The sequence below is a fragment of the Triticum aestivum genome, chromosome 1B (assembly GCF_018294505.1).
Source record: "Triticum aestivum cultivar Chinese Spring chromosome 1B, IWGSC CS RefSeq v2.1, whole genome shotgun sequence".
Lineage (NCBI taxonomy): Eukaryota > Viridiplantae > Streptophyta > Magnoliopsida > Poales > Poaceae > Triticum > Triticum aestivum.
In genome coordinates this window covers 65,182,410-65,206,713 of record NC_057795.1, presented here as the reverse complement: position 1 = coordinate 65,206,713, position 24,304 = coordinate 65,182,410, and the positions used below count along the sequence as shown (strand labels likewise).

At 46.0% G+C, this 24,304-nt stretch overlaps 2 protein-coding genes and 1 pseudogene across 2 annotated transcripts; all 3 read right to left on the bottom strand.

Moving 5' to 3' along the window:
- Nucleotides 1-2,997: 2,997 nt before the first annotated feature.
- LOC123077221 (uncharacterized) lies at nucleotides 2,998-5,497 on the bottom strand (annotated as a pseudogene).
- Nucleotides 5,498-6,700: 1,203 nt separating this feature from the next.
- Nucleotides 6,701-8,338, bottom strand: LOC123086837 (lysine histidine transporter 2-like). Its single transcript, XM_044508659.1, has one exon. It carries the CDS (start codon nucleotides 8,299-8,301, stop codon nucleotides 6,880-6,882), a length of 1,422 nt encoding a protein of 473 aa, XP_044364594.1. The 5' UTR covers nucleotides 8,302-8,338; the 3' UTR covers nucleotides 6,701-6,879.
- Nucleotides 8,339-10,616: 2,278 nt separating this feature from the next.
- LOC123086827 (uncharacterized) lies at nucleotides 10,617-12,182 on the bottom strand. The gene has a single exon (XM_044508649.1). The coding sequence runs from the start codon at nucleotides 12,123-12,125 to the stop codon at nucleotides 10,839-10,841; it is 1,287 nt and encodes a 428-aa protein (XP_044364584.1). The 5' UTR covers nucleotides 12,126-12,182; the 3' UTR covers nucleotides 10,617-10,838.
- Nucleotides 12,183-24,304: the final 12,122 nt, after the last annotated feature.

Genomic DNA, 24,304 nt, shown 5'->3' with positions numbered 1-24,304 from the left:
ATGTTGTTTGTTTCTTTCCGGTGTTGCTTCTTTGTTCCGGTAATGTTGCGATTGTGAGGATTCGTTCGACTACGTCCGCTTGTCTTCTTCATGGACTTGTTCTTCTTCCTAGCGGGATTTCAGGCAAGATGACCGCTACCCTGGATCTCACTACTATCATCGCTATACTAGTTGCTTCGTTCTATCGCTATGCTGCGTTACCTATCTGTTGCTCTTCAAGCCTCCCAAATTGCCATGAACCTCTAACCTTTGACACCCTTCCTAGCAAACCGTTGTTTGGCTATGTTACTGCTTTGCTCAGCCCCTCTTATAGCGTTGCTAGTTGCAGGTGAAGTTGAAGATTGCTCCATGGTGGACAGGATTTTGGTTGGGATATCACAATATCTCTTATATTATTAATGCATCTATGTATTTGGTAAAGGGTGGAAGACTCGGCCTTATGCCTGGTGTTTTGTTCCACTCTTGCCGCCCTAGTTACCGTCATACCGGTGTTATGTTCCCGGATTTTGCGTTCCTTACGCGGTCGGGTGATTTATGGGACCCCCTCGACAGTTCGCTTTGAATAAAACTCCTCCAGCAAGGCCCAACATTGACTTTTACCATTTGCCTCACCACCACCTATATTTCCCTTGGGAGTAATTAACCCAAGGGTCATCTTTATTACAGCCCCCCCCCCCCGGGGGCCAGTGCTTGTCTAAGTGTTGGTCCGAACTAGAGCCCTTTGCAGCGCCCCCTCAGGGAAACTTCAGGTCTAGTTTTAGTTGTATGGATTGCTCATCCGGTGTTGCCCCGAGAACGAGATATGTGCAGCTCCTATCGGGATTGTCGGCGCATTGGGCGGTCTTGCTGGTCTTGTTTTACCATTGTCGAAATGTCTTGTAAACCGGGATTCCGAGTCTGATCGGGTCTTCCTGGGAGAAGGTCTATTCCTTCGTTGATCGCGAGAGCTTGTCATGGGCTAAGTTGGGACACCCCTGCAGGGTATAATCTTTCGAAAGCCGTGCATGCGGTTATAGGCAGATGGGAATTTGTTAATGTCCGGTTGTAGACAACTTGACACCAGATCCGAATTAAAACGCATCAACCGCGTGTGTAGCCATGATGGTCTCTTCTCGGCGGAGTCCGGGAAGTGAACACGGTTTCTGTGTTATGTTTGACCTAAGTAGGAGTTCAGGATCACTTCTTGATCATTACTAGTTGACGACCGTTCTGCTTGCTCTCTTCTCGCTCTTATTTGCATATGTTAGCCACCATAAATGCTTAGTCGCTGCTGCAGCCTCACCACTTTACCCCTTCCTTTCCCTTTAAGCTTTGCTAGTCTTGATACCCATGGTAATGGGATTGCTGAGTCCTCATGGCTCACAGGTTACTACAACAACAGTTGCAGGTACAGGTTCATGCGATGATCATGACGCGAGAGCAATGCTTGCTTGCGTTGAGTTCTTCTTCTGCTTCTTCGATCTGGGGATAGGTTCCAGGTCGGCAGCCTGGGCTAGCAGGGTGGATGTCGTTTGAGTTTTTGTTTGTGTTGCATCCGTAGTTGGATGATGCTCTTATGTATTGTGATGATGTATTTGTGTGGCATTGTATGCCTTATGTATGTATCCCCATCTATTATGTAATGTTGATGTAATGATATCCACCTTGCAAAAGCGTTTCAATATGCGGGTCTATCCTTGGTGTGACCTTCGAGTTCCTTTTGGATAGGGTCGCATATTGGGCGTGACACGGGATCCCTGCTGCATCCACCACCACGCCGTCGTGCTGCTGGAGCTTCATCAACCTCTCCTTCCCCCTTGCTGGATCAAGAAGGAGTGTCACGTCACACTGACCGTACGTGTGTTGAACGCGGAGGTGCCGTCCGTTCGGCGCTAGGATCTCCGGTGATTTGAATCACGATGAGTACGACTCCCTCAACCCCATTCTCTTGAACACTTCCGCTCGATCTACAAGGGTATGTAGATGCACTCCTCTCTCTCGTTGCTAGATGAACTCATAGATTGATCCTGGTGAAACCGTAGAAAATTTTTATTTTCTGCAACGTTCCCCAACAGCTCTGCCCGGATGTTCCTGACATCGTCAAGCCAGAGGTGGTGTTGGCCCTAGAGGCACAGGTGGAGGTGGCTGCCAAGGTGGAGAAGGAGAATAAGAAGAAGCTGGAGGTAGCCGGAGTGGAGGTGCGCCGCTCGGAGCGCCTCAGGAAGATGAAGATGGTGGTGTAAAGTTGCTGCAAAGATGATGAAGATGTTGTAGTTAGGTATGCTAAAAATGTAGAACTTTTCAGCATATAAGTTATAAATATGGATGTTTTGCTTACGTGTGCTGGTATATTGTAGCACATAAGTTATTTGTATTTGCAATGTTGCTGTTGAACTATGGAATGCAGTAGTAAGAGATCTCCAATAGTAATGCTATCTAAAATGTTGGGCTTGTGTTGCTATAGTTATGCTATTTTATTTGTTGCCCACTGCCCTCTGAATTGTTTTCTGCTGCAGTAGTGTTACTGTTATTGTTGTCTTTGTTGTTGCAGCATTCCAAATGAAGAAAGCATCAAATCTTTCCAAAAACAAAAACACTAACAGTTAACTTCAATTTCTTATCTAAATTTAGTTATCTCAACCCAATTTAGTTAACTGACAGATAACTTCATTTGAGTTAACAAAAATGGCAACGGCAGCAACAACTATAGTTATCTGATTTTATTAGATATATTTACTTAACTAAATTTGGTAACCAGCCCTTCTTAACAACAAAAGTGTCCTTATAGCAAAAATGCCCTAGGTTAACTACACATGCCAGGAAAGATAGAAATTGAGTTAACAAAAATGGCTTGATAACAAAACTGCCCTTGGTTAACTGCACTGACACAAATTCAATCAAATTAAGTTACAAGTAAGAGGAAAAGAGATAAAAATCCAGGAGGAGGTTCATGTTCATTTGACAGACAGTACACATTTTAGGAAAGATACAAAGTCATTTTTTTACAATGACACAAATTCAATCAAATTCATTCAGCATGCCCTTCAGCTTCTTTATCTTCTCCTTGGTGGCCTCTTTGTGTTTGAATAGGTCACCAGTCATGTACTCAAGATTCCTTTTCTCATGCTTCAAATCATCCCAGTCTTGAATCACTTGGTCCCTCTCCTGCACTGCTTGGTCCCTCTCTTTCTCTGCTTTAACCCTGAAGACCTGATGAATGTTGGTTATTGACTTGTCTATCATCTTATTCTTCTCAAGTTCTTCCTTTAGATCAGTCATAGCAAGTTGTGTGTTGCCTAATTGGCTCATTGCCTCCTCCTTCTCAGCCACCAACTTAGCAAAATCAAGCTTGAAATGGCTCAACTCATTCTCCATCTTCTTCTTCTCTTCAAGAACCTTCAAGTTTTCTTCAGCACTCACAACATTCTGTCCAAGCCTATGTTTTTTCTCCTCTTCATACATGGTCCATATACTATCTAGGCTCATCTTCAGAGCATCAGGCCTCTCAGGGTCAGCCGACTCAACATATCTACATTCAGGTACTTCCTAACAATTTAGACCAAACAAAAAATTCAGTTAACTGCCAGTATTCAGTTCTGTGCATGATGATGAAACTTAAACAATACTTCAAATGACTTCCTGTTTAACAGTGCCAAATGCAAAAAAAATACTAACCTTCTGTGCACAAGCTATAAACCTTTTGCCACTATCAACAAATTCAAATGCCACATGCTTCTCACACAAAGATCCATGCCCACATCTAAAACTAGGCAGATCTGTAGCCAAGCCACTCTATTCCTCACAGGAAATTGTGGCAGGTGGCTAAAAAAGACATTTGGAATCAATTGACAGAAAAACCCTAGGGGAGAAACCCTGTAGGGTGGGGAGCACACTAACCTTGTTGGTCACAGAGTCATCTTCAGAAGAACTGGGAAGATCATCCCAAGACACCATGGTTACTGCTGGAAGAAGATGAGAAGGGGATCTGGTGGTGCTATTGGACAGAGGAGAGAAGGGGATCTGGTGGTGCACAAAATTGAAGTTGAAAGATGAGGAAGAAGAAGGGGATCTGGTGGTGGTGGTGGTGGTGGTGGTGGACCAAAGCTACATGTAGAGTGCAACTTGCTGGGTGGGTGTTTGCAGCAGGTGCAAGTACATGCTTGCTTTTGAGTTCAGTTGTGTTGAGAAAGGGGACCTGGGCTGACATGAGTTATAGTTATGACAGCAATTAGTTAACATAAGTTAGTTAAGTTATGACAACAATTAGGTTAAGTGCATTTCTGTCAGCAATTAGTTATGACAGCAGTTCTGTGAAAAAATTTCAAAGCAATGAGGTTAAGTACAATTCTGATAGAATTAGGAGAAAGTTCAAACATTAGGACAAAGTCTTCATATTATTGATATATTATCCATTACAACAAGCATTACAACCAAGACTTCATACTAAGCAAACAATCGTGCCACTACAATGGCTTTTAGTATGCTCAATTTAGAACAAGAGATCTCTTAGAACACCTACACCTACTCATTTAATAACACTTCACTTCTTCATAATTAAGATGAAACACATCACACAAAGCACTATAACAAAAGCCATCAGTAGCTTTAGCAGCAGCAAAATCTCTCTGCCTAATCCTAACAGCATAGCAACTTGCTGCTTGGTAGCATACTTATTCTCACTGGAGCTGGCATAATTAGCTCTGCCTACAGTGCCTCTTCCAGCCATGCCCCTTCCAACTGTGCTTCTGCCTACCATTGATTCAGTCCTCTACCTCTCAAGCTCTTCCCTCCAGTCCTCAGCTGCACCAATTGCATCTACAGCAGCATCACCAACCAGACGCCTTGTTTCAACCAGATGCACCACATATTCAAGCTCCCAGCGCCAGAAATCACAAATGACCTAAGAATTTTTTTTACATATTTATTCACCTACAGAGTGACAGTAAAGTTCGGAGTGCATGAATCAATGGCAGACTAGTTAACCAACTAGTTCTGTCAGTAATTTTGCAACCAAGGACAGTCTAAACTACTGTATTAATCGGAGCAATGACTAGTTAACCAACTAATGTGCCTAATTTAATCAGTGCTCTGCTTCAATACTACTGTTGCTAAGAATTGACACGCCATCAATCAACAAGTAGCTAGGAACTAGCACTTACAGTGTGGTTGACACACTTGTAGAAGATCCATCCATTGTGCTCATCGGTGCTAGACTGGTAGAACCTCACCTGCTCGTCGCAATCCAGGCACCCGATCAATGGTACAGCAACGGAGCGGACACTTATGCATTGTGAACGGAGCTGGAAGACGACATGATGGTAGGGACGGAGACGGCAGAGGAGGGCGTCGGCAATGGCTGCGGCGGCGGAGGGCGTCGACGTCGACAATGGCTGCGGCGGCGGGGACGGAAGTTGGGCTAGGGTTGGGAGGAGAAGAAGAGGAGAGCAAGGGGATAAGCGAGCGACCGACCAGGTGCGCGGTCGGTCCGGCCAGGTGGGACCTGGTGCGACCAGGTCATTGCGTTTTTGCAAAAAAAAACGGATCAGTAGTATCCACCCTAGGATCGACCAGGTGTCGGTCAAAGCGAGCTGGCGGCCGCTGACTCGGCCAAGTCAGCAAATACGTACATGAAATCATACAAATGGACCAAAGTGAACCCCGTGTGCAAGTACTTGGACCGTAGTTAGGGTATTTTGAAGTAGTGGTATCAAACTATCACCCGGCTCAAATTTAGTGACGTACAGTGAATTTTTCTCATTTGCTAATGGTGAGGTTGAAATAGATGGGTGTCTAGCAGCGAGCGAGAGACTAGAGATGAAGGTGCCCAATGTTGGGAAAAAATTCACTTCGCGATTTTCCCTTTCTATAGTTCAAGTAAATTCAGTCAAAATTTGAATCTGAATTTCTTGGAGATGGTCTGCCGCTCCCTCTCTAAACAAATATAAGAGTGTTTAGATCAGTAAAATGCATAGCTTAAAAGTAGGTGTTCTATGCAAAATCAATCTCGATAGTTGATGGTTTGTGCAATTTCCTTTATGGGCGAAGGTCAGCATGGCATCATTTTCATTTAGTTGCATATTTATTTGTTTATTGAAAAAATTGGTTACTGTTAGTAGAACTATTCTTGGTCGAAACCTTTTCTCAGCCAAGCAAAATATGCCATACCTTTTGAAACGAAACGAGGAACATACTGTATCCCATGAAACTGCATAGAAATGTAATGAATAATACTTAATAATCATCATGCATTAATATTGGATTGTACCAAGAACCATTTCATGAATAATTATAATTTCAGACGTTAATCGTTAACTGGACACCGAGAGAGAGAGAGAGAGAGAGAGAGAGAGAGAGAGAGAGAGAGAGAGAGAGAGAGAGAGAGAGAGAGAGAAGCGAAGAGGGGTCAATGTTCTAAATGCCAGACAAAACCACCCAAAATTGGTTGACTCCCAAAACTGTTCTGGCTGATATGGCTCCACTGGAGTGAATTTGGGGTGATTTCTATACTTCTTTCTCTGACGTTCAATGTATCTCCTTAAACTGTTTTTTTAGAGATGATATTCATGGCGAGATATACAAATGTCTGTATGGTAACTTCCACAATCTTGAAGCTACACAACTCCAATTCTTTAGGTTTTTTTTAATAGTTTGAATTGCTTACCACATGTGTCACGTGATAATTCTTTAGTAGACCTTTGTGGATGTGTTCATAGCCTATGTTATACTCAAAATTTCTCATACAAATATTACACCGCATTATCCATGCAATTGGGGATTGGCGAAATTCTAACAAACAAGAACTAAATATACACAACATGCATGAGCAGGACCTGTTCACGAGAGCATCCCTAAATATAAATTCTCCTAAATCGTCTCATCTTGTGCGCTTCTTCTGCTTAATTAAGAGTAGAACTTGAAGGTCTTGGCGTCAAGGATGATTTGGCGCAACCCACCGATGGGGGACAGCAGCATCAGCGCAACTCCGATGGCGATGAATATCCAGTTGAGGAACCATGTGACGCTGTATCTGGCGGGCTTGCGCAGCATGAGCCAGATGATGCATGGCAGGAAGTAGGTGGTGGGCGCGAACGCGAAGCCTCCGAAGAACCCGAGCAGGCCGTCGAAGAAGGGGAAGGTCATGCCGACGAGCATGGTGAGCGCGACGTAGGCGGAGCGGGCGGTGAGGCGGAGCGGCAGGCCGGGGTTGAACTTGAGCTTCTTCACGAGCACCGTCTCCATCATGTCGAACACCGGCATCGCGAACACCTGGTAGCTGCCGATCACGTGCACGACGACCATGAGGTTGGCGAGGGCGATGAGCCACCGCGGCTTGTCGAGCGTGATGAGGATGTTGGGGTCGACCGAGTTGCCGAAGGCGTAGTACCCGCCGAAGGCCACCGAGAAGTAACAGAGCGCGACGACGGCGTAGGCAACCAGCACGCCGCGCCACATGGGCTTCTTGGAGGGTTGCTCCGGGGTGGACGGGATGGTGGCCTGGATCTCGAGCACGACGTTGTGGCCGGCGAACGCGAATGCCACCGCCCCGAGCGCGTTGAGCGCGCCGAACACGTGCCCCGCCGTGGTCGCCGCCTTGAGCCCGTAGTCGACGGCGGCCCCGACTGCAGCAGGGTGTTTGTGTAGCACAGACGCGAAGAAGGCGACCATGGAGTAGCAGATGGACATGACGGCGGCGGCGGCGGAGACGCCGGAGATGGAGTTGAAGTTGGGCATCTGGGACAGGAAGAAGTGGACGGAGCCGAAGATCATGATGAAGTAGGTGAGGCGGATGTCCTTGCAGCGGCCGTTGCAGACGAGGTCGTGGAACTTCTTGAGCGACTGGCCGCCGGTGACCATGTAGACGATGTCGGTGCCGACGTCGACGACGAGCTGCTGCGGCACGATGATCCAGAGCCCCAGCTTCTTCCCGAAGGCGTGCTGCCCGAGCTCGTGGTAGCGGTCGAAGCGCTTCCCGGGCACCATCTCGTGCATCTCCACCATCTGCCACAGCGTGTAGAGCGTGATCCCGAAGGAGCTGGCGATGACCGCCACGCCGGGGCCCCAGCCGAGGTGCGACATGGCGAACGGGAGGCCCAGCACGCCGGCGCCCACCATGGCCGTCACGTTGTGGAAGGCCGAGTAGTACCACTTGGCGGTGCGCGAGGAGGTGATGGGGAGCCAGTCGTCCAGGTTCACGTCCTTGAGCTTCGCCTCCGACTCCCGCTCCTTCACCGTCTCCACGTACTCCTCCATGATATCCAACTCCGACGGCATCGTTCCTTCTTGTTCGACCACAGGCAGTTCGATTGATCGATCGACCTCCATGACGAAGCTTCAAGCTAGCTAGCTGCCTTGGATTGTTCGACCGCACGCAGTTGTTCGATCGTCGTCTTGCTCTGTGCCTCTTTTCGATCGCGGTTGGTGAGTTGTGGCAGGTGGGTAGGGCTAGCTTCTGCCTGCCATGTATTTGTAGTCGCAGCAAGCGCCAAGAACGTGGGAGGCTTCCGGTCTTCCCAGCCCGCTCGGATTCGGCATGCAACCACGACACGGCTCAGATTATCGATGGACACGTCAACGTGATCCCTTAACAGCACAGAAACGGATTTTGTGTTGTCATCGGACTGAGCAGCTTTGGAGTTTGGAGTGCGTACGTACGGCAGACAAGTCACAACTTACAAGACGTACGTTACGCTCGTTTACAACAACTCGGACTAGATTCCTACTAGTATGTAGTACTGCACAATTCTTCTACGTACATAGAAACAAATCTCATCTACTCCCTCCGTTCCAAAATAGAAACAGATGATCCAATTTTATACTAACTTTATACTAAAGTTAATACAAAATTGAGTCATCTATTTTAAAACGGAGGGAATACGTGTGTTGTAACAACGTTTGTACGTGCCACAATTTCATCATCGATCCTGAGTGATGGTGACACGTATCTAGGGTAGGGTCCTAGGCCTGACCTATATACTCTTCCCAAAGACATGACACAAGAAGCACTTGTTCAGGTCTTTGAGGTCATGAGTTTTATCCTTCAACTCGTCCTTTTCTTTTGGATTTTTACTCGTGTCTTACAAAAACAGGTTGTTACAGTGTCTGGTCCTTTCACAGCCCACACAACTTATCGGGCTGAACTACCTGGGAAATAAGACAAAAATATTTTAAATAATCACACATTGCTCCTTTGAGACCATGCAGGAGCCACAGTGCTCTATGGTCGGCCACACCACAACCCCGACGCGCTCGGGGTCCATCGAGTCCGTGCGGGAGGCATGACTCACGACTGTCGGGGGAAACCCGACAAGCAAGTCCGACTGCAAGAGTGACAATTACTCTGCTACCCTGAAAGGGCCACTTTGGTTAGTGCGACGTCCGACACACTGGCCCCAGGAAGGGAGTTCCCTGGCAGTGCGACGTCTGGCACAATGACCCCGAAAAGCGCTTCCCCGGGTTGTGCGGCTCCAAGAAGCTCGACCCCGACAAGCGCGACGTTCGGCACAACGACCCCAGGGAGTTCCCGGGTAGTGCGATGTTCAACAAGTCATCCCCAGGAAGGGAGTTCCCGGGTAGCATGACGTCCGACACGACGACCCTGGGAAGGGAGTTCCCGGGTAGTGCGATGTTCGACAAGTCATCCCCATGAAGGGAGTTCCCGGGTAGCATGACGTCCGACACGACGACCCCGGGAAGGGAGTTCCCGGGTAGTGCGATGTTCGACAAGTCATCCCCAGGAAGGGAGTTCCCGGGTAGCATGACGTCCGACACGACGACCCCGGGAAGGGAGTTCCCGGGTAGTGCGATGTTCGACAAGTCATCCCCAGGAAGGGAGTTCCCGGGTAGCATGACGTCCGACACGACGACCCCGGGAAGGGAGTTCCCGGGAAGTATAACGTCCGAAACTACAACCGCAACAACACCAATGCCCACAAGCGAGCTGGTTCTCGGGCAGTTCGTGTCCCCGCCAACAGCGCGGTCGGACCTGTTCGATGCCAACAACAACGTTGGCGCTCCACACAGGTTCCAACACCTAGGAGACCTTCTCAGTCAGCCTGCGGGTCGAAAGTAGCACCTCGAGATCAAGAAGGCAAAGCAGAGACAGGGCATACGGGCTGCACGAAACCTGAGAAGACGGACATCCCGGCGAAGGCACTTTATTGTGCCAGGTTCCAGGAACTGCGCGACAAAGTCGGGATCATGGACATCAAGCTCCTTCAACAACTTTGAGGGGGAGATGGTTCTCCTTCGACAAGTTTGAGGGGGAGATTTTTGAGTCAACCATGGTCTACGGATGCATGCATGCAGCACCAGCGGCAGTAGCTTCCTTGGCTTGTAAGGAAGTGGTGGTTACCTAGTTGTTTCCAAGTATTTCACTTAGCTGGTGGAAGGAACTTACCTAGAGGTTTCGTTGGTAGTATATGGTAGTTTCGCGTGTGCTGTGCACGTCCAGCACATAGTTGGTTTAGAACCACTATATAAGGGGCATGCAGCTCCCCATTGTTGTAAGATATGGCCATTTTCAATCCAAAGCAAGCCAACGAGCTACTTTCAGGTTCAAACTAGCAGTACGAGCAGCTCCATGTTAGTGTATGCATGAGTGTGTTCTGCTAGCTTTCACAATCTGTAATTTAGGCTGTTTCTCTTCTGCTCTGTCCGATCCTCGGAAGCATATAGTCGGGCTAACAGAAACAACCTGTTTCTAAACCAAAACAAGGCAAAGCATAGCCGAAAGTCCAAAATAACAAAACAGAAGACTAGAGAAAGCAGGAACATTTATTTAGCAAATATCATAGCCCCGTTGTTGGTGGGTCATCAAGGTCACTATCCGGCCCAGAGTTCAACGAAGATTTGCCGGCCCTTTATGGCATCTGTTGCGAGGCGAGTTGAGAATCCGGGATGTTGATAGTGTAGCTGGAGAGAATGTGGATGATGGTGAAAGGACGGTCGGCCACCAGGACAAACTGCTTGTCCTGCCTTACGAAATCGTCTGATTCAAAGATCCTCTCCACTTTCTTGTCCGCGATGTTGCATTTGTATATGAAAGCGGATGAACCCAGATGTTGAGTGTAATAGACGCAGTTCTCCTCGACGCCTGGGAACTTGTCAGAATCCACAGCTAGACACCTCTGATGGCCAACGAAGATGGCATATTTGCCGATTCTCTGCACAAGCATAAGTTGGTGTGTCGCATTATCGAATCTGAGAACACAGGGATAGTGGATTCCGCTTGGCTTGAAGATGAGCAGCATGTGTCCAGCCAGACCAACTAGGAAGCCCCGGTCGTAGTTGCCATGGCCGGAGAAAAACTTGAGAGGATCAAAACGATAGGTCCCCAAGAAGTTGTAGATAACAGTGAGCACACCCTCTACGTATGGATTGAGGTACGTGTAGTGCTCACCATCTAGGTATGGATTGAGGTACGTGTAGACGCCACCACCTACGGCCGCCTTGAATAGGAGATCATAATCTGGCGAGGCCATATGGACGGTGGTGAAATCCTGGTTGTCGGGACCAGCCATGTAATGTGTGCGAGACGAGTTGCCGACCAATATGAGCGTGCGCAGAGATCCGCCACCGGAGAGGACGACATGGGCAACCCCCACGTCGGGGGGCACGGTCATCGCAAAGCGGACGACGACACCGGTGAGAGGGTTGAGGACGCTGGCCACGTGAGGAGGGCTTTTGTCCGCCAGGACGACGTAGCCGCTGTAAGTGGTCGCCACCACGTAGTGTTCGCTGAGCAGCGGGAGCTTCCTGTGGACGAAGCGGCCGGTGTCGGTGTTCAGCAGGAAAAAATCCCCCTCGCTCTGGAAGACCTGGTCGAGGACGATCCACCGCCGCGGATGGAAGCGGCGGTCAGAGGTGTTGTCCTTTGGATCGTCGGTGGCAGCACGCCAGCTGGGGCAAACGGCGCGGAAGTCCACGTAGCAGTCGACGTCGTTGGTGCCGAGTAAGGATTCAGCGATGAGGCGGAGGAGTTCCGGTGGGAGCGTGGACCACCTGGAACAGTCTTCAGTCGCCATGGCCGGAACCGCCGGATCTTCCTTCATCCTTTTGGCCAGCGGAAGAACAGGGGTGGCCAAGGGCGTCGGAACCTCATCGGGCGCCATGGCCGTCACTGCCGCACGCTCCAGTTCTTGCGACATCAACGCACCTCTAGCTTTTCGACATCACGCTCTGATCCTCCCTGTAGAAAAGCAATCTCAAAATACACAAATTTGTAAGCGGGCAGCGTGAAGGAATCTGAGGAGAAGTAGAAAATCCCACAAGAACTGGAGCTGGATTCGGTTACCTGCAGATCTACAGAGGAAATCAACTAGCGCGGCTGCACGGACGGTCCCGATATATTTGGGGCCGGAAACATCGAAAAAACCAGGAATAAAAGCACCGATGTACTGTTCGATCTATATCTCGCGCTCGAGACTCTCACGGCACCTTTTAGATCCCGCAATCCTCTCTTTTTTTCCTCCTCCCGAAAACCCCGCACAGTTTTTTTCTCGCGGTACGATTTTTCAGATTTGGTACTATTTAATTCCCTTCCTTGTGCGCCGTAATTAACATGGATTTCTTTCTTCTTTCTGGTTCTAAACAGAATTAATGCATGCTGTTCTCTTTCCCTCCCATTTTAAACGCAATAAATATTTATTTTAAACGAATTAATATTGATCTCTTTTTTCAACTAAGAGCAAAAAAATCAAAAACTTGGTGCACAACATAGGAATCAAACACGCGCTTGTAATTACTCCCTCCGTCTCAAAATACAAGAACGTTTTTGACACTATGTTAGTGTCAAAGATGTTTTTATATTTTAGGACGGAGGGAGTAATTCATATGAGATTAAACCCAAAATAAATAAAAAGTGAGATGGGGCCCACTAAAAAGTTGAACCGGCAATCTCACCGGTTTGGCTTTAAAACTATGCGCTCAAGTTTCATCTCACATCATTTAAACTACCAAGCCAATCATGCATGAATCTTAAATTAGAATGTTTATGTTTGACCATGCGCGCATCCGGATGATCATGCATCAAGCAGGTGCCTCAACAACCAAGTACACTACAAATATTTTATGTATGATTACTAACTGAGACCAATAACACACCCAATAACTTATGTGTAAATAACATGATAATATATGCATAAATACATGATAACTTGCATACAAACAATGCAGTAACTTTGACCCAGGGAAACAGTTGGTTGAGACATCTCCTGATAACTTCTGCGTAAATTACATGATAACTTACAGACCTAGTAATTACATACAAATGCCGTGATAACTTTGCCTCAGATAAAAAAAAGTTTTTCAAACATACTTCCCCGTAAATTCTCTGTAAATACCATGATAATAGATGCACCACTGACTTGATAACTTACTTACACCACGGTAACTTTGACGGAGGGGATTATTTTGTTGAAATATGTACCGGCAACTTCTGCGTAAAAGACATGATAATATATGTATCGCAGACATGATAACTTATGTATGAGCACCGTGGTGCTTTTGACCGAGGGTTGGGAATTGTTGAAAACTTACCTCGATAATGTATGTGTGAAAAGCATGGTATTTTTACGCATTATATAACTACTCGCGATCTAGTTATCAACCTTACTATGATATTTTGTTACCAGGTTGTTTCAACCTCATCGTTCTAAAGTTACTATGCTTCTCACGCTTTAGTTATCAGCCTTCTAACGATATAGTTAGCAACCTTGCAATGATATTTGTTAGCAGGGGGCTAACGTTGAAGTTATCAACCTTATCATGCTAAAGTTATCATGGTTTTCATGCTCTAGTTATCAGCTTTCTAATGATGTAGTTATCAACCTTACCGTGCTATTTTTGGTTACCATGGTGCTAATATCAAGGTTATCAAGATGGTCTTGTCATACTTATCACGCTACTTATGCCAAAGTTACCAAGCCTAAAATTTAACTTTTTTTGCTAATTTGGTAGAACGAAGAAGGGTTCAAATATACCTATTTATGTAAACTGGACAATAAGAAAAATGGTGAGTTGGTTACTGGACTTAGTAGCTACCTAGGAGACCAAAGTTCAAATCACCATTGAAGCCTTTTATTTCTTTTTTCTCCCCTACCTAGACTAACTCACATAAAACAGGGCGAGTAAAAAAATATACAAACCAGGGTGAGAAAGAAAATCAAGGAAGCGGGAGGATCGATCAAAAGACGTTCGGATATAACGCTAAAACCAGAACGTTCGAAAGTTGGCAAAGTCCTACATTATAATTTGTTTCCTCTTTTTCCCTTGCGGGCCTGATGTTTGCCTTTTTTCCCATGAGAAAGCTTGATGTTATCTTTCTTTATCCCCTTTTTGAATTCCTTATGTTAGCTTTTTTAGGGTAATGCTAAAAATCTGAGGTCAAATTTGTAAGCATGTAAAATCAAATGTTTTATATTGCATACTATGTTGTTGCGAGTATGGGATTCTCTTTAGCAAGCATGTCAAATCTTGATTAAAAAACTCAAAAGGCAAGGATTTGCTATCTCTGACATTCAATTTGCCATGCTAAAAATCTGCTGTTTGATTTGTAGCGAAATCTATTTTTTAAGCTTTGATTTGCTTCCTAATAAATGTTTCCAAGGATAATACATCCAATCTATGTTTCCAAGAAAAAAGCCATGTTTTTGAAAATAATTATGGATTTTTATTTGTTTCCAATAAATAAAGAAATGTATCAAATTGTTATTTTTGTCTAACAAGCAATAACTAGCAGAGTCCCTTACAATTGCGTTGACAATATCGACAAAGATAACGAGCGAACATGCGGCCACTCGGTCCGAGCGCATGACGAACTCCATGTCGCTGGATTTGGTTTGCGCATGCCGTGTAGGTTGAGTAAGTTGATATCATGCACGAGCTGGCTACAGATCATGCACATCACGCCATATCATCGATCCTCTATCAGTATTCTATCTTTATATTACTACAGATAGGGTCACGACACAATTCGTAACCTTACTTCACACGAATAACTAAAATGTTAGCATGTAGTGATAGACAAGGGGTAATTGTCAACGACTCAAAAAAAACCGTGTGCGATAGGGTGGTCTGTGCACATAATTTTTTTTAAAGAAAGCGTGTGAGATGATTCAACAATCGCACACGATCTAAATATGAAACCGTTTACTGCTAGGGAACTATAACACACGTCACTTAGGGAGAACACAACCTCTATGACAAGCAAGCTCCAAACAAAGTATGATATGCAAAAATCTAATTCACAAGCCAACAAGCATACAAAGTAAGTAAAAGGTACGGGGAAGGGTTAACCACAACTGAGTCTGGAATGTAGATTTAAAACCAAAGTTCACTCTTTGGGCAGTGCTAATCTTTGTTGGAGCGATGCTAAAGCCAAATTTTTGGGACGCCGCCAAGTTGCTCACTGTATTCTCCCTTAGATTCACCCCCAACGGATGAGTCTCAGATCACTCGAGGTTGATCTTGAAGGCGGCCACACCACACCTTTACAAACTTCTATAGAACACATTACAAGCAAAGAAACTTTTGGAGGAACCTCTGCCGCCTAGAAGACCAACTCCATGAGTAACAAGTGTTGATGGATAAATCAAGTGGGGAATGTGAATCGCTTTGGTGGAAGTGTAGCTCGGTTCTTGCTCTCTCAAATACTCCCTCCATCCTGTAATATAAGAACGTTTTTTACACTAATGTAGTGTCAAAAACGCTCTTATATTATGGTACAGAGGGAGTACCAAAATATTGGAGTGTTTGGGTGGAAGGATTGAGAGTATTGAGAGAAATGGAGGTTAGCAATGGTGGAACAACTCACAAGACATTAGAGTTGAGCTGGAGGACAAAAAAGGTGCTATTTATACCCACTTCAAAAAATCTAGTCGTTTCCCCCTCCCCCCTGGAGGCTCCATGCGCACGGTGTCACCCAAGAGAATTCCCCATACCCCGTGATGGGGCAGAGACCTCGTACGCACGAGGTGTCCAGAGGATTTGCACTCGACCCCGTGGACACAGGGTGACAGGGATCATGCATATGGATTATCCAGACAACAAATCCTGGACCTATGGACACGGAGTAGGGGACACATAGCACATATGTGAAGGGTTTTGAGGTATTTCTTGAATGTTGTGTTGGGAAGGTTGGTGTATGAGTGTGTTGTGTACCCACACTTTTGTTCGAGCACATGGACTCCTCTTAATAGTGTTATTGCCCTAAGACTCAAATAAATTGAAATCAGAGCTTCGAATTATCGAAAAAATACACCTTTATCCTTTTCGTAGTTGGAGGGGGGGCAATCATCCTGAGATGATATTATAGCAACCGTCATTAGTTTCCCTAACTGCATGATCATCACACAAAGTACCATTTAGAGATAAATGCACTTTCACTCATCAAGGAGACTAGAGAGTTAAAGGCTGAAGTGGGCGATTTTGTATTTCATTTCGAGAGAAGAGAGGACAATGGTAATGCCCACAATATGGCTAGAACCTCACTAGGCTTAGCACCAAGACGGCATGTCTGCATGGTGGCGCCCCCGGGCAATGTAAAACAATCTTTGATTGATAGATAGCTCGAGTGATCTTTCAAAAAAAGGTGTGATTTGTTGGTTTATCTCTCAGAAAGAGGTGCAATTTGTTGGTCTTTCTCTCAGAAAAAGGTGTGATTTGTTGGTTTTTCTTTTCTCACTTTTAGTTTCTTTTTTTCCACTTGTAGTTTTAGTTCATTAGTTTTTATCCCAACTTGTTTTTGCTCCATTTTCATTTTGTTAGTATATTCTAGTTTTGAAAATGTCTGCTAATTTGAAAAAAATGATATGAATTTGAAAACAAATCATAAATATTGGAATGTTCGTGAATTAGAAGATGTCCATGAATTTGGAAAACAAATATAAGTAAAAGTTCATGTGTTCAGAAAATGTCCGTCAATTTGAAAAATTATTCATAAATTGAAATAAATATGCACTAATTTTTAAAAATATTTAGAATTCCGAAAATATTCACAAATCTGAAAATATTCACCAATCTGAAAATACTCTTCCAGTTTCAAAATGTTCAAGAATTTGGAAAATATTTGTGAGTTTCAAAGATGTTCACGACTTAGAAACTGTTTGCAAATTGCAAATAAAAAAACAGGAATTTATTTTTGTAATGAATTTGAAATCATATTGATGAATTTTATTAAATGTTAGCAAATATTAAAATGTTCAATAATTCAAAAAATGTATACAAATTAAACTTTACATGAATTTAAAAATTATTAGTGAATTTTGAAAATGTTCAAAAATTCTGAATTTATTAATGTATCTAAAAAATGTTCATGAATCTAGAGAATGTTTCTGAAGTTTTAAAAAGTCAGTGAAAATTAATTCGCCCCCCCCCCCCCCCCCCCCCCCCCCACACACACACACACCCGCAAATTTAGTGAATGTTTATGAATATAAAAATATTCATGATTTCAAAAAATCTGAATACAGAATGTAAGTGAATTTTCAAAGTGATCACTTATTCAAACAATATTCCCACTTTACAAACTAATCTGTGGAACTAAAAACTGTCCGCAAATATTAAAAATGATCATGAATTCATTAATTGTTTATGCATATGAAAATGACTGGGAACCCAAAATGGATTCCCGAATTGAAAATATATTCATGGATTTAAAACTATTCGTGAAGTCGGAAATAAACAAAAATAAGGGGTGGAAACATAAAAGTCAACAGTAAAAAAAGAAAAAAAATGCCGTACTCCGTTCATTGGTAGTGAGCAGTATGGTACCGCTCGCTATAAGTGATACTAGCAGGCGGAAGGCGCGGTGCCACGCCGCGCCCGTTGCTTTATTATTTTGGCGAAAGGAGATGTGTGAGTGGATTTGAGGGCAAGCTGGTGATGTGTGTATTTTTATTTGTTTGTGACTCAATCTGATGGGAATGCCCTTGACACTGCGTGATACAAACAGAAGCCACCACCGAATTATCTGTTGCATAACTAAAAAACTCTAGTCTTTAGTTTCAGCGAGCATAGGATGAACCGTAGAGCACACAGGATTCCCCTCCATATGGATCCAGTATATTATACACAAGGTAAAATTTGAAGAGAACAACATATGGAACAAAGCATCATGCGTGTTGTCTAGTCAAATTCAAGTGACTGCATTAAAAGCTCGAAGCCTGCAATACTCTACAATATAATTCTTTCTTGTCTAATTGTGTCCAAGTCCACACATATATACAGATTCGTTAGATAGACAAATAATAATGGGCCATTTGCATTTCTGTCCCTAACTCGAACCCACTACTCAAAATTTACCCCTAATTTCGAAGTGTGCTCAAATTTGCCCCTCTGCCGTTAGGTGACCTTACAAATATGCCCTTCCATGCCGTTTCGGTTAGGTCAAAGGCCTTTGACCGTCTGTCGGACGTTTCCTGGACATTTTGCCCCTGCCTCCATGTGTCACTTACATGTGGGACCCACCGAGAGGAAAAATAAAAAATAATCTCCTATTCTAAGTCAAGCTAGTCAACATTGACTAGGTCAACAAAGGACATGGGCCCACATGTCAGGGCCTCATTATTTATTAATTACTATGATAATTAGCTTTGCTTTTTAGCACACCCGCAAAAACATGTCAGGGCCTGGATATTTAGCACTATTAATTATGGAGGGCCCACAAGTCATACTCACAGGTGATAATTACTTGACCTATCAGGCACACTTGGCCGTACCTCATCCCGGCGATTTCACCGTCGGTGACCACAAATCGCGACCGAGGCACATCGGGTTCGCTCTACAGAGGACGGCTGGACGCACTTCTAGCACCTACGAGTAGCTGGAGACTAGGCGCATCTATTGGTGGTGGAGTTGGTCCAAATGGTCGCCGGAATCGAGGACGGTGACGAGCAGAGCGGCTTCTGAGCTACAGTTTGGTCGTGTGCGTTGCCGTGTGATGAAAACGAGCGGATTACGCGTCTTGGTGGCTTCCAGTGGCCTTCAGGATCACTCTGTAACAACACAAGGACACTGGGGGCTTGGCATCGATGTGTGCAACGGCCATGGCGGCTGGCGGCGCTCGGGCTTGTGGGGATGCAGCTAGCGGAAGAAATTGACGGGCTTAAACACAAGGGGGGAGCAGGAGCGCACAACGATCTCGCCGGAATCAACAGAAGGCTCGGGGAAGGTCAGACGACGGCGAATCAAGGCCGATGGCCAGCGAGCAGAGGCGGCCGAGATTGCTTCGATGGCAGAGTTGCAGGGCACCCGAGGTCATGATCCACGGTGGGGTGATGCTATGCTTGACGGTGGGACTCGGAGACATGCCGGTGCGGCTTCTCCATGCTGTTGTCCACGAGAACGGCGGTGCTCGGGTGAGCGTGCGGGCGACATGCCCTCGGGAGAGGAAGACGATGGCCAGCCAGAGAGCTGGGCTGGCTGGGCCGTCCGTGGCCAAAAGGTAAGTGCGCCCTGTCTCTTCTCTTTTTTTTCAGGGGCACAACTGTCCATCAAACGTCTAGAAAACGGTCAAAGGCCTTTGACCTAACGGAAACGGCACGGAAGGGCATTTCTGTAAGGTCACCTAACGGCAGAGGGGCAAATTTGAGCACACTTCGAAATTAAGGGTAAATCTGAGTAGTGGGTTCAAGTTAGGGACACAAATGTAAAAGACCCAATAATAATTTAGGGGTGGAGTTCAGACATTACAAATAGGGTCTGACTATATCACATCAAGGTGAGATATTACGTCACATCTGAGTTGATGTCATCTGTGTTTGTGGCACTCTTGTTAACAACTTTTTTCATTGTTTTTTTTTCTGTTTTTTTTATCTAGCTCAGTTCCAGGAAAAAGACACACAAAAAAAGCATGCACTTAATTAGAATTGAACTTCCTAACCACGTCCTGATAACCACTAGAAATAGCAGCTATTAGTAGCTAATTATAAACACGAATCTTTAATAATGCAATGCAGCATCAGGTCTGAAAAACCTTTTTTGAACATTTATTTTAAAAATGTGAATAATTTCAAAAATTATAATTTCTTTGAAAATGTACAAATTTTTTGGAACACCATACATTTATTGAAAAGCATGAACAAATATTTGTAATTCTGAACATTTTTTGAAGATACAGACAAATTTTTTAAACATGTGTTTTCTAAATCCTGATTTTTTTTAATGCGAACAATTTTTTAAATTTCTAAATAAATTCTGGAAACATGAATACTTCATGAACAACACGATTTATTCGAAAAAGGGAAACATGTTTTCAAATTCCTGGACATTTTTTTTTTTGAAACGTGATATATTTTTTATGAAAACATGAACTTTTTTGAATTTTTGAACAATTTTTGAAAATTAAAAACATGTTTTGACATTCAAAAAACATTTCTTGCATACAAACTGAACCTTTTTAGCGTAGGATTAAGTATTTTTCATATACTATGAAAATTTACTTAATAAACTACACTTTTTTAGTGTATGGTGAACCTTTTTAACTTTTTAGTGTGTATTTTTACGTGTTGATCGTCATGCATGCCATTTATACCTTGGCCTTGGATATATGCATGTACTAGTAGGTACCTTGACATCCATGCACATGCAAAGCCCATCCAAGGATCAAAATAGGTAGACATGCAACTAGGAAAAATATAACACTACGGGCCTAGTTGTGAGTCGAGGGTGAACTTCACTAGGTTGAAAACAACTATGGGCCTAGTTGCAAGAAGATGAGTGGACTCAGAACCGGGATAACTACAAAACTACGGGACTAGTTGTGAGTTGTGTGGACTTGCAACTGGGACAACTACAAAACTACCAGCCCAGTTGCGAGTCGGGGGTGGACTTGCAACCGAGAAAATAACAAAACTACAAGCCAGTTGCAAGTCGAGGGTGAACTTGGAACTGGGATGAAAACAAATTATGGGCCCAATTGCAAGTAGAAAGGTGGCCTTGCAACTAGGACAACAACAAATTATAGGCCCAGTTGCGAGTCTAGGATGGACTTGCAACTGGGACAACTACGAAACTACGATCCCAGTTGTGAGTCAAGGGTTGACTTGCAACTGGGATGAAACCATCTACGGGCCATCCTGCGAATCAAGGGCGGACTAGGAACTCAGACAACTACACAAAACTATGATATCATTTGCGTGTCGATGGTGGACTTGCAACTGGGACAACAACAAACTAAGTGTTTAGTTGTGAGTAGGGGGTGGACTTGCAACTGGATGAAAAACAAAACACATGTCAGTTGCGAGTCGAGGGTGGACTTGCAACTGGGACAAGAACAAACTATGGGCCCAATTTCAATTCGAGGGTGGACTTGCAACTAGGACAACAACAAAACTATGATCCCAATTATGAGTCGAAAGTGGACTTGCAGCTGGGACAACTATGAATCTACAAGCCTAGTTGGAGTCAAGGGTACATATGTAACTGGCATGAAACAAATTATGGGCCCTGTCGGTGTCAAAACCGGCGGATCTCGGGTAGGGGGTCCCGAACTGTGCGTCTAGGCGGATGGTAACAGGAGACAAGGGACACGATGTTTTAACCCAGGTTCGGGCCCTCTCGGTGGAGGTAAAACCCTACTCCTGCTTGATTAATATTGATGATATGGGTAGTACAAAAGTGGATCTACCACGAGATCAAGGAGGCTAAACCCTAGAAGCTAGCCTATGGTATGATTGTTGTTCGTGCTACGGACTAAAACCCTCCGGTTTATATAGACACTGGAGAGGGCTAGGGTTATACAGAGTCGGTTACAATGGTAGGAGATCTACATATCTGTATCGCCAAGCTTGCCTTCCACGCCAAGGAAAGTCCCATCCGGACACGGGACGAAGTCTTCAATCTTGTATCTTCATAGTCTTGGAGTCCGGCCAACGGTGATAGTTCGGCTATCCGGACACCCCCTAATCCAGGACTCCCTCAGTAGCCCCTGAACCAGGCTTCAATGACGACGAGACCGGTGCACATGTTATCTTCGGCATTGCAAGGCGGGTTCCTCCTTCGAATAATTCATAGAAGATTTTGAACACCAGGATAGTGTCCGGCTCTGCAAAATAAGTTCCACATACCACCGTAGAGAGAATAATATTTACACAAGCTCAATCTGCTGGCGTATTTCGTGGCACGACGTCACACCACGGCCAAGCTGTTATTCGAATTGTTTTTATTGTTCCACCTCAGCACGTTTAGCGAAGCGGTTTCCTTGGCACGTCTTGTCGAAGTAGAGATCGTGTCCCCTTATTCCGGGATTCTCATCAATATGGGCGTGGGTAACCCAACTGCGCCATTGATTACGGTGCTTGGGAGATAAGCGAGTTTTATCAGGCTAGTGAGGATGCATAGTTTCGTCCTTCCATATAAGGGGATAAGGATCCACCTTATTACCTACGCCTTCTTCCTCCTTTGCCTATCCATTTCCGCGCACTCGAGCTCCAGCGCCCAAGCCCGCACATCTCGCCTCGACCTTCTCCAACCATGTCCGGAGCGGGAGGCAAGTGGATGGCCTCCTCCGTCACGGAGGGGCACATCAAAAGGTTGCGGAAAGCCGGATACCTGCACAACGACATTGCGCACCGGCTTCCAGACGAGGGGCAACTCGTCCCCACACCCAGGCCCCATGAGAAGGTGGTGTTCCTTCCCCATTTCCTCTGCGGACTGGGCTTCCCACTCCACCCATTTGTCCGGGGGCTCATGTTCTACTACGGTCTGGATTTCCACGATCTGGCCCTGAATTTTATCCTCAACATCTCGGTGTTCATCGTCGTGTGCGAGGCCTTCCTCTGCATCCAGTCCCACTTTGGCTTATGGCTAAAGACTTTCAATGTCAAGCCGAAGGTAGTGGGCGGCCGCCAAGCGGAGTGCGGAGGTGCCATGGTGGGCAAGATGCCCAACGTCACATGGCTCAAAGGCGCCTTCATGGAAACCATCAAAGGGTGGCAATCGGGGTGGTTCTACATCACCGAGCCGCGTGCCCTGAATGGGCAGCGGCCCCCGAATTCAGATCTGGCATCCCCACACGGCTCACCTCCTGGAAAGAGAAGGGCCTGACATGGGGCGATTCGGAGGAGCTGACCGGACTCCAAGCCTGCGTCCAAAAGCTAGTGAACAAGAAGCTCAAGCTTGTCAACGTAGTCCAGGTCATGCTCATCCACCGGATTCTCCCGTGCCAACAACGGGCTTTCAATTTGTGGGAGTTCGATCCGGCGCAGCACCAGACTTTGAGCAGGCTTTTCGACACTATGTACGAAGATGCCTGGAAGGTGCTGTTCAAGGGCGCCGAGGCCCCCGCATCCGCTACCGAGGATCGCGGATTCAGCTCGCAGCGTCAAGCCGACGAGGTAAGCGATTTTACCCTTTACGGGACACTTGTTTTCCATAGTTTGACTCTATGCGGGATCTAAACTCCCTCTCCTTTGACAGGACTGGCTGAAGAAGGCCGAGCAGGCTAACTGTCCGGCTCCTTTGCTAGAAGACCCAGCGGACACCCGCTTGACAGGGTTGCTGGTTCCGGCACCTCACGTGGTTCCGGAGAAGAAGGCCAAGAAGAAGGCCGCGGGAACTCGAAAGAGTTCCCGTCGTATGGTGTTATCAGACTCATCATCTGATGACTCCGAGGCGGACTCCTCCCGCGAAGACGAGGAGGAGAAGAAAGAAGCTTCTCCCCCAACGGGGGGGAGAAGAAAAGGAAGGCCTCCCCAACCGGGGAGGCTGGAGGGTCCAAGAAGGGAAGGACCCTTCCTCCGGACTACTCCACCAACGCCGACGACGACGAAGAGGAGTGGCCCTCGAGGGCCAAGCCCCTGGCGAGATCGTAAGTGTCCGGACTCCATAATAACTCATGATTTCTCTTTAGTCGCATAGTGTCTTCTAACGCCGAATACAACCCTGTAGCCCGCCCAAGGACGATCTCCCCGCTTCATCGAGCGGGTCCCTGGGTTCGTCGGATGTGAATAGTACTTCACTTCCGACTGCCTCCTCCCCTTGTGATGCAGACGACGCCGAGGTGGGGCCCCAGAAGGGGCCCAGCCAGGAAGAGGTGGTCCTGGAGGTGCCGCAAGGCGACCTTCCGGGCTTTGGGCAAAAAGAGGGCGGAACCTCCAAGGGTTCCAAGTCCGGCCCTGTGTCGAACTCCGTACGGGAACCTGCAGTGGTTTCGGAGTCCGGCGGGCGGCCCCTTCGTAAGAAGGGAGAGACTGCGACGCCGGTGGCCTCCGTCCAACCGGAGGCGCCGGATAATTTGCTGGAGGCGGTTAACGGCGCTTCCATCGACGAGGAGCACCGTACTGTTATGAGTGCGGTGATCCAGAAAGTTCAGTCCGCCAAGAGCGGG

Excerpts from the sequence above, each read along its gene's own strand:
- LOC123086837 (XM_044508659.1), bottom strand. The coding sequence starts at position 8,301 with ATGGAGGTCGATCGATCAATCGAACTGCCTGTGGTCGAACAAGAAGGA.
- LOC123086827 (XM_044508649.1), bottom strand. The coding sequence starts at position 12,125 with ATGTCGCAAGAACTGGAGCGTGCGGCAGTGACGGCCATGGCGCCCGAT.